The 10,581-nt window shown below is 43.1% G+C and overlaps 2 protein-coding genes and 1 non-coding gene across 3 annotated transcripts; all 3 read right to left on the reverse strand.

Moving 5' to 3' along the window:
• Nucleotides 1-66: 66 nt before the first annotated feature.
• LOC121813717 (PRELI domain-containing protein 1, mitochondrial-like) lies at nucleotides 67-3,846 on the reverse strand. The gene is made up of 4 exons (XM_042217610.1): nucleotides 3,759-3,846; nucleotides 3,140-3,294; nucleotides 972-1,050; nucleotides 67-284 (listed from the first exon to the last, which is right to left on the reverse strand). Exons 1-4 carry the CDS (start codon nucleotides 3,844-3,846, stop codon nucleotides 193-195), a joined length of 414 nt encoding a protein of 137 aa, XP_042073544.1. The 3' UTR covers nucleotides 67-192.
• A 3,208-nt stretch (nucleotides 3,847-7,054) lies between these two features.
• LOC121813716 (PRELI domain-containing protein 1, mitochondrial-like) lies at nucleotides 7,055-8,946 on the reverse strand. Its single transcript, XM_042217609.1, has 3 exons — nucleotides 8,730-8,946; nucleotides 7,871-7,994; nucleotides 7,055-7,566 (listed from the first exon to the last, which is right to left on the reverse strand). The coding sequence occupies exons 2-3, from the start codon at nucleotides 7,960-7,962 to the stop codon at nucleotides 7,287-7,289; spliced, it is 372 nt and encodes a 123-aa protein (XP_042073543.1). The 5' UTR covers nucleotides 7,963-7,994; nucleotides 8,730-8,946; the 3' UTR covers nucleotides 7,055-7,286.
• trnag-ucc lies at nucleotides 8,349-8,420 on the reverse strand. The gene has a single exon. It is a non-coding gene; the product is annotated as a tRNA-Gly (tRNA).
• Nucleotides 8,947-10,581: the final 1,635 nt, after the last annotated feature.

Raw genomic sequence — 10,581 nt, forward strand, 5'->3', positions numbered from 1 at the left:
TACATACCTTTTTGGGGGGCAAAGAAAAAGCAAGAATTTATTGGAACCGAGAGAATGAACGTTTTGCAGTGCTGCAAATACTTGCATTTGATGCGGTACTTGGATTGTTTTGCCACGAGTTCCCGGCATGCAATGCGCAAAAGTCACATGGTCTGTCAATCTCTATTGTGGGCTTGTTGTTCCTACTGAGGTTCAGACAAACTGTTTGGGTTTCTGGTTGGGGGTCGGCGTGGCTTGTGGTGGGAGGGGCTTTTGCTTCTCTGATGACTCTCCCTGGTCACTAGCTGTGGATAAATAAAAGTAGAAAATGAGGAACTGTCACACTGATCTGAGCCCTGAAGTGAAAAATAAACTGAATATGAGCATAATGGAGCTGAAAATAGGTTTAAGGTTTAAAACAAGAAAAGAAAATGCACAGTTCTCACACCCGGAGTGTACCGTCGTCTTTTATATGCAATCTAAGGTTTAAGTTCTAATGACCGAAAATCAGGCTGATCTAAACTACATCTACATAAAAAAAGTCAAAAGAGAAGACTCATATGACATTTGTTATTCATATTTTAATAAATAAAAAAAAATGTGAATCCTGTGACCAAATCTAAAAATCAATGAAAAATTTGACATCACTCTAAGCCACCACCAAAGGTGTGCAATACAGTAAATGTTGGTCTCAATCTGATACTAGATTGAGACCAAAGTTTAATGAAAAGCTCTAAAAGTTAAATTAGACAAAGATGATCAGAGAAAATAAAAACCATAGTTTTTAAATGATGATTTCCCTTTTTAAGAAAGAAAAAAACAGCGGTTTTGTGATAGGCTGACGTTTGTTTTCTTGGTTTTAACTGGATTTCTTTTTACAGTTTCAGGACTTTTGTACAAAAACACATAGCTTGTGGTAATTAAGCTTCAGGTTTTGGTGAAGCCCTCAGAGGTGAAATACAGATTTGTGTGTGCATGTATTTGTGACTTACTCTGTAGCTTGGAGAGAGAGTACTCCAGCCCTCTCATGGCTTTAGCTTGGTTACTTTTAAACCTGGCGAGACCGAATTCCTGGCGGAGAAAGACAAAGAATTAGTCAAAGATAAATACCCGCACCATACGTTAGCTGTATATAGATACTGACAAAGTGTCACATAGTTGGTTTTGGTATCTTGGCTTGGCTTGAGAGCCAGGAGGTATTACTTCACAATGTTCTGAGAGTTTGCAGACAAGTCAGCATCTTCCATGCAAACTATGGGCGACAATGGACAATCTGATAAGAGACCAAACCAATCGCAGACAGAATTTTGGTGCAGCACCCTCTTTGCAACGAATTTCCCCAGCAACAACTCGCTAACTAGTCAGGGGTTTTATTTATGACCTGCATTGCCAAGGAGTAACCGAGATATTAGCTAATCCAACATGAAGCTATGTAACAAGCATAACAACCCAACTGCAAAAATAATGGAATAAAATTATAATCGCAAACATGCAGAACATTAAGGCAAACTAAGCAGCCGTTATCAAGTTTGTGTTGACCACACCTCCAGCCATTACTGGGGATCTTTTATAGAGATTGAAAATGTGATGTCATTCTGGGGTAAAACCGCAAAGGATTCTGGGAATTCGTGGCAAGAGGTACTAGCGCACGCATGCTTTCACATGAAAACAGTCACACAGCGATAAAAAGAAACACAAAAAATGGCGAGAAGCTGTTGTATTATTAACTGCAATAGCCGGTCGCATGACAGCCACGGGAAGCCGACGGGTAAAGAGATTGTTTATGGGATTACGTCGTGGAAGAGAAATTGTTCAAGCCATGTTTCCGAAGTAACAAGAGCTGACGTATGGCCTGGATTGGAGCAATTTGAAGACCAAATATAACGTTTCAGAACACTCCAGCTCACATGTTAGTCTGCTCCAAGCATTTCCACAACAGTAAGTCTTCTGTTGTAGTTATTACGTAATTTATCATAACATAATTGGTGATGTAGGTTACAAGTAAGTCTTATATTGATTTGAATAGAATTCATTGCGCTATGCTGCTTTGTTCACTGTGGCTTTGCGGGCTAATGTTTGTTATGTTTTGTAGGAAAACCAATGCAAAATGCTGGAATGTGATCCAGACTGAGCACCCTCTATCAACCTGGATCATACTGAGTTTAAAGCTGCTACCACAGCCAGATTTGATCGGTTAAGAGAGAGCGAGATCAAAACAGCCACGAAAATCCCGCATATATGTGCCCAAGTGTTGTTTTCAAGCAATCAAGTGATGAATAACTGTTTTCTACTATGCTGGTTTCCAATGTTGTTGTTGTTGTTTTTTTGTTGTTGTTTTTTGCATTGTTGATTTGTTTTTTATCGAAGCAGCTAATAAAGCATAATGGAATACAATTTTGCCTCTTTCTTGTAAGATTCTATAATAGAATGAAACAATAATGCCAGTTATAAAGAAAGACAATAAATTGAATGAATTATGAAACACTTATTTTTTTTCTATTAGATCTGAAAATGTTGTGTAATACTACAACCTGAAACTACAAATAGATTGCGTTTGCCTGTACAGAAGAAAAAGGGAAAAAAAATGTAACAACAGCTGTGAAATGGAATAGTCCAAATCACCAAAAGTAAATTGGACCTGTGCTTGTTGCAGGGATCTGAAGTTAATAAACGTGAAGTGCATACACTCACACTTAGGACCATACAATAATAAATATGTCCGTGATGAAAGTTGGGCAGCACGCTAACGTCCTTACTCCACTCTGTATGCTCGTATAGGTCTGACCCTTTCAATCCTTTGATTTTTTCCTTGTCCTTTTTTTTTGCCTTTTCGTCAAGTCTGTCTTTGTACGGACCTGCCGTGTTGTCCGTCGTTTTGTACATAACTGTTTTTGGGGCAAATAAAATGCAAGTAGGGATTAAAACCGCAGAATTAATGATTACCGGTGCTGGAAATACTAGCGCTTGATGCAGTGTTTTGATTTTGTTGCCACGGGTACCCACAAAGCAATGCACGAAAGTCACGTGGTCTGTCAATCTCTATCAGAAATACACTAAGAGAAGCTGGTGTGTTCTTTATACTTTAAGTGATAGTAGGTTGAGTTTGGGTTTTGGTGGCCAATTTTCCCTAGGACTGAAACATTTGTATGTTTGTGTATACCTGTATGGGTCGACCCAGTCCATATACAGCTGTGGAGATCCAGGCCTCCCTCCTCAATTTGGTCCAAGATGGCCGACCATGGTTCTCTTCAAACAGACACCGCTCCACAACAGTCTTAGAGGCAGAGACGGTAGAAAATGTAAATGGTAAATGGCCTGTATTTATATAGCGCTTTACTAGTCCCTAAGGACCCCAAAGCGCTTTACATATCCAGTCATCCACCCATTCACACACACATTCACACACTGGTGATGGCAGCTACATTGTAACCACAGCCACCCTGGGGCGCACTGACAGAGGCGAGGCTGCCGGACACTGGCGCCACCGGGCCCTCTGACCACCACCAGTAGGCAACGGGTGAAAAGCCCGTTTTTACTCCAAACACAAACTGTTCAAGCACAGGAAAAAGTATTATATTCAACCTGGAGGGCGGTGCACTGTTGGACGGACCAATTGGAGTCTACGCTGCGGGACTGTTTTGATCACGCGGACTGGGAAATGTTTCACGTGGCTGCTAGGGACATTGATGAGTACACAGACTCAGTCTGTGGATTTATCAGGAAATGCGTGGAAGATGTCGTCCCATCCAGAACAGTTAAATCCTTCCCAAATCAAAAACCCTGGATTAACGGAGATGTTCGCGGGCACTGGCGGCACGGAGCACCGCCTTTGCCTCCGCAAACACATCGGACTACAAACACGCACATTACCAACTCCGGAAGACGATCAAAGCAGCCAAACGTGAGTACAGGGACAGGGTGGAGCAACAGTTTGACAACCCTCGGAGTATGTGGCAGGGACTAAACACGATCGCAGACTTTAGAGGGAAACCCAGCACACCGCAGACCACGGCCTCTCTGTGTGAGGATCTAAACGTATTCTACGCTAGATTCGACACAGCGAACACCATGAGACCGGACAGTGTGCGCACCGCGGATGACGTCAGTGCGCACACTGTGTCTGAGGAGGATGTGCGGAAGTGCTTCAGGAAGGTGAACGCACGCAAAGCTACTGGTCCGGACGGGATTCCCGGCCGCGTCCTCAAGTCATGCGCGGCTCAGCTGGCTGGAGTGTTCACGCACATCTTCAACCTTTCCCTCTCTCTGTCTGTAGTCCCAGCCTGCTTCAAAATGGCCACCATCGTCCCTGTACCCAAATCCTCCACCATCTCCTCATTGAACGACTGGCGACCTGTAGCCCTGACCCCCATCGTGAGCAAATGCTTCGAGAAGCTGGTCAGGGACTTCATCTGCTCTGCACTACCCGACTCACTGGACCCTCTACAGTTCGCATACCGCCACAACAGGTCCACTGATGATGCCATAGCCCTGACACTACACACTGCCCTGTCACACCTGGAGAAGAGAGACACGTATGTGAGAATGCTGTTTGTAGATTACAGCTCAGCATTCAATACCATCGTTCCCTCGAAGCTGGACAGGAAACTGCAGGATCTAGGACTGAGCAGCTCCCTCTGCAGCTGGATCCTTAGCTTCCTGTCTGACAGACGCCAGGTGGTCAGACTGGGCAGCATCACCTCATCCCCCATCACACTGAACACTGGTGCTCCACAGGGGTGTGTACTGAGCCCTCTCCTGTACTCACTCTACACCTACGACTGCACAGCCACTAACAGCTCCAACATCATTGTGAAGTTTGCGGACGACACTACAGTGGTGGGTCTTATCACCAACGGTGATGAGACGGCTTACAGGGAGGAGGTCAGCGCCCTGACCCACTGGTGTCAAGACAACCATCTCACCCTCAACGTCGCAAAGACAAAGGAGTTGATAGTGGACTTCCGGAGGTGCAGAGAAGTACACACCCCCATCACCATCAACGGCGCTGCTGTGGAGAGAGTGAGCAGCTTCCGTTTCCTTGGAGTACATCTGGCTGAGGATCTTACGTGGTCAGTACACACAAACAAAACAGTGAAGAAGGCGCAGCAGCGCCTCTTCTTTCTCAGGAGACTGAAAAGATTCGGCATGAGCCCCCGCATCCTCAGGACCTTCTATCACTGTGCCATTGAGAGCATCCTCACTGGATGCATCACCACCTGGTATGGCAACAGCACCGCCTACAACTGCAAAGCTCTCCAGCGAGTAGTGCGGTGCTCTGAACGGATAATTGGAGGTGAGCTTCCCTCCCTCCAAGACATCTACAGGAAGCGGTGCCTGAGGAAAGCGGGGAGGATCATCAAGGACTCCAGTCACCCCAGCCATAAACTGTTCAGACTGCTTCCATCAGGAAGGAGGTTCTGCAGCATCCGGTCCCGTACCAGCAGACTGAGAGACAGCTTCTTCCACCAGGCCATCAGACTGCTGAACACGTCATAGACACCTCAGCTTCACTACTGGAACTTTAACATTATGCACTCCATACTGTACAGTAATGCCACTGTTTTGCACATGTCTCAACTCTGTATATTTTTATATATTTTATTTATTGTTTACTCTATTTAATTTGTAAAATATGTGTACACACACACACACACACGTAGAAAAATATTTAGTATACACATCCAGAAATGCATATACTATTATATATTGTACATATATTTATTAGTTTCAGATGTAGCCATTCTTGTATTTTGCACAACTCTGTTGCTTATGAAGCTCGCACACAAGAATTTCACTCACATGTGCTGTACCAATGTACCTGCACATGTGATGTGACAATAAAAGTGATTTGATTTGAACTTAGTTAAATACTGAAAATGTTAAAACCAACCAGACTGTAAGAGGCCTTGTAGTTTTCCAGTCAAAAAGCATTTATACCTGTGTTCAGTGCAGTTCTTTAAATCCGCAAATTCATCCATTTTCTTGTCCTTTCTGAGATGAGCAAAAGTGGAGAGAATGGCCTCATTTAGGCAACTATCTCCAGCCTTTCCAGCAAGGCATTCCCAGTCCAGTCCTGTTTCTGTCCCAGGTCTCCTCACAGCTGGACATGCCCAAAACCCCTGACCTAGTCCATCAAAGTCTAGATGTGCAGGAGATCTCCTATTCAGGTGCTCAAACCATGTCAGCTGGTTCCTCTATTACAGTGGTTCCCAAACTTTTTTTGCTGCCTTTGTTTTACAACACGCACGCACATGCACAAACACATCCTCCAACCACACACACCCATATTTTGCTCCATTGTGGTTTCTTTCACACCTCAAACATTTAGTCAACAATTAAGCAAATACAAGTAATCTGCAATAAATTACAGGTAGTAAGAAAGTAAACTACTAACTTTACGCTACGTCCACACCTACACGGGTATTTTTGAAAACGCAGCTGTTTCGTCCACACGTAAACGGCGTTTCGAATCACCGAAAACTGAGATTTTTTAAAACTCCTTTTTTGCGTTTACGTGTGGACGAGGAATACAGAGTTCGTCACGCAACGTCAAAGGTATGTGCCTTTTTTCACGTCACGCTGTGCGCCACGTTATTGTTTACATGAGATGAATTGCAGAATGGCAGATAGAGACAAAATACTGTTAATCTGACTATCTGCAGGTTTTACACACTAACATATACAAACGCAGTTACTGTCCCTCCATTTAGAAAGGCAGAGGCGTCACGGTGTGATTATTTTACTGTATGTGTAATAATATTCAACATTGCTATCAATACATTTTTCAAAAAATGCCTCTCTGTGCAAAATGGGTTTAAAAACATAAACAACTGTGGATACTGTTTGTCCGTGATTGGGAGAGCACAGCGCTGCTCCCAACGCAGGGAAAACCAATCCTGCAGGGGAGACTTGTGCACTTGGCACTTGTGCAGGTGAAACCAAAGGGCAGATATGCTTCGCCAAATTTTCTAGTCTTTGGCTTAGAATGAAGTTGGTTTGGAAACATATTCAGCGATGCTTCATCTCCTGCTTTGCATTTCTGTGGGCGCCCTGTGCTAGCAGTGTCCAAGAGTTTTGTTTTCTCTCTCCCTCCCTTTTCATACCGCGCCCCCCCTGCAATGGCCCCACACTTTGAGAAGGTCTGCTCTATTACATCCACCTCTTATGACCATGATCTCATGCTTTCATGCTATTCACAGCTCGTGGCCATTTTCTGATTGTTATCTCAAACTGCAAACTGCCGCATTCAAAGTGGGAGAAATCGCTTGATGACAATAAGACCATCGATCTGAACTCTATCCTATCTGTCATGGGGTGGGGGGGTTAATTAACCACAGTGATCTAATCAGAGCGCATCTCACTATCAGTGTGTTGTGGTTCAGGTTCCAGGTCTTGGTGATGAGTGTGTAGGCCTGAGGGTCCACAATAGAATCTTCCAGGACGTAGACCGCCCGAGCCATGTGCATGGGGAAGACCCGCTCCGCCCAGCCCGGCAGGCGGTTGGTCTTCGTCAGCAGTCGCCTGGACAGCAGGTGGTTGCTGGAGGTGACCTCACGGTATAGGACATCTTCCGTGAGTACATGGGTGCTGGTACACCAAAACAGATCTATGATTTAAGGACACTCACACATTCTGTTTTTTTTTTTTAATGTTTTTTATTGTTTAAAAAACTGAAGTTCTCCAAACAACACCCAGGGTTGATGCAGTCAAGATAAAAGCACGACAGTTTGATCCACTTTGTCCATTGACTGGAGAAAATGGACTAATGTGGGTTTTTTCTTTTATTGTACTAGATAATAAGGTGACATTTTTCACTGTTTTATAAGGGAAAAATATCAGATTCATTGATGAGAAATGACTTTGCATATTCACTGAAACAATCATTAATTACCTGTATGGGTTTGGGTAGCGCTGCCAGAAGGCAGCCAGCACCTGATGCCACGGGCTCTTAATGTCCACCTCGCTGTGGAAATACCTCCCCATGTCGGCATGTACTAACAGAGCTCATTCAGCAGCTGCAGGAACAACATAAGTTATATTTTTTTTAAATATATTTTGTATTTAGTGTCATGAGTTCCTCTTCATGTTTAAGTTTGTAGAATAAAATTTCTGTTCCCGTTGCTATGAACACTCACTGACTTTGATCACGGCAAGCAAGAGAGGATAGGACAGTCGTGCCAAAGTCCCCATTAACAGGACATAGACAGCTGATTGTGCCTGCATTAGTGCCTGAAAATCCGGGTAGCTTTAAATTCTAACAGTGTGTTTAAATGACTTTAGTTTTCATACCACAAAAAGCTTTTCCCCCACAAAATTGTTAGTACTAAAGTTTTCACTAAAGATGCCACTGTAGTGAAAAAAAATGACTTTGCGTTGGCCGGGAATCGAACCCGGGTCAACTGCTTGGAAGGCAGCTATGCTAACCACTATACCACCAACGCTCACATCAGGCGAGGGGAAAGTAGAGCAACTTATCCTGTGATTAACACAATACCAGTGTTTCTATGCAATGTTTTTCATCATAGCATTTGTTTACTGTAAAAACTGTTAGCTGCGACCGTTATTAGGTGTTGCTACAGCTCCGAGGCCAGCATTGCTAATCCCTTTGTTTTATAACCGCACTTCACCAGCGGGCTCAAGCTAGTTAGCTGTTTAACGCGGTCGCACAAACACCCTCTACCGTAAACGTCGCAGTCTGTTGTAGCTGCTGAGGAAGCTAACAGCTTCGGCTAGCCAAGTAACGGACGTACCTAAAGCGCGTGTTTCTCAAAGCCCGGCGGACTGTAAGGGAGCCGGCATGGATAAAACACAGCAGCGGGCAGTTCGGGGGTTTCTTTGTAGCAGCTGCTTATTTGAGACAGAAACAAAGAAGAAAAAAAGTGGACCCAGGCGGTCATACGTGCACTTACTGCCTTTTTCCACCAGATGGCAGACTAGACAAGCAGAAATCAGGTCGCGCTGCTTGGTAAACGGTTCACGACTAAATCCACATGATCTGCAGACCGCATGAAGTTTGGAGGTCTGTGGCGACTCTGCAAAAATTTGGTGCCCTCTGTGCACTCACTCTGTCAATTTACATGATTTCCATATTTTAGTCTAGGCAACCCAAAATGTGACGTTCACATATGTGGACGCCAGGTTCTAGGAGGTTAAACAAGTCCGGACGCTTTTCCTTCCAAGCTCCTTAGATCACAATACAGTTTCTCTCAATCTTTTAAAGTGTAAATCTGTCTGTACTTGCTGGTACCACTTCTGTCTGTTGCACTTATTTACTCTAGGATGGGTGTCAGCTAACAGAAAAGGAGTAAATACTTTTTTTCCATTGTTACAAAATAAAATAATAAATAAATAACTATACTGTACAGGCAAAAATATACTACAGACACTTTTCAGTTGTGAATTGAAGCAGGCCTGGTCAGATTTAGATCAAATCTAAGTTTCAGGTGATATATCCACTTAGACTATGGTTTAAAGATCTAATGTTTAAGAGAATAAAGTTGTTATGATGAGATTGAGCAGCGATTGATCCCCTGGACTTGCCACGGAATTCCTATCACATAAGCATGTTGTTGATGAAAAAAAGACTGAAAAATGCAAGAAATGTTTAAGAAATTCTAAGATTTTTTTTCCTTTCGCAATCACTGTTTAAACATAACTACCAAAAGAGCTGTACAGGAAAGGAGTGTCACCTGTCTGGTAAAATACCATGAATTCAGTCCAGGTTAAATGACTCGATAATATGGGCTGCACCCCATAAAGTAAAGAAAACTTGTCTTGTAAAATTAGGGTGACCATATTTTGATTTCCAAAAAAGAGGAGATTTGGCTAAGTCATGAAAAACTTTAATAATACAATTGCTTAAAGAAAACTTTAACATATTTAAACGATAGGCTTTTACAAGTCAACAACTGCAAAAAAGAGGACGGTTGCTCACCCTAGTAAAATGGTGAAATATTATCCGTTCATCCATTCTCTTCTGCTTATCCAGTGGGGAAATTTTGTTTTTCTGAAAAATTCTCAATAAATTACTTAGTACAGTGGTCCCTCGTTTATCGCGGTAGTTATGTTCTAAAATTAACCCGCAATAGGTGAAATCTGCGAAGTAGCCAACTTTATTTTTATACAATTATTATAGATTTTTAAGGCTGTAGAACCCCTCACTACACACTTTATACACTTTTCTCAGACAGGCATGAACATTTACACACTTTTCTCTCTTGTTTAAAGACTCTCAAAGTTCAAACCTTTGTAGAAAAATAAGTCCAGTATTATAGAATGAAACCAAAGACAACCGCAGGTGACTTTGACGGTGCAAAACGTTTCATCGACATTGTTGTGTTTGTTGGCGAGAAAACTTACAAACACACAGTACAGCACTTCAAAGCCACACTGGTAGCGATCAAAGATTTATTTAAACTTGACAAGCTGGACACATTCTGTAATGTACAGGAGACACGGCACGAGATTGATTGACAATGGTCACCCTGTACACCTCTGACTTCTGCTACAACTCTGAATTATGCCACATTCAGAAGTTTGCAGATGACACGGCCATCATGGGGTGTATCTGGGATGATCAGGAAGAGGAGTACAGAAGTCTGT

The sequence above is a fragment of the Haplochromis burtoni genome, unplaced genomic scaffold, assembly GCF_018398535.1.
Source record: "Haplochromis burtoni strain Fernald_Lab_line unplaced genomic scaffold, NCSU_Asbu1 Contig_2334, whole genome shotgun sequence".
NCBI classification, from domain to species: Eukaryota; Metazoa; Chordata; class Actinopteri; order Cichliformes; family Cichlidae; genus Haplochromis; species Haplochromis burtoni.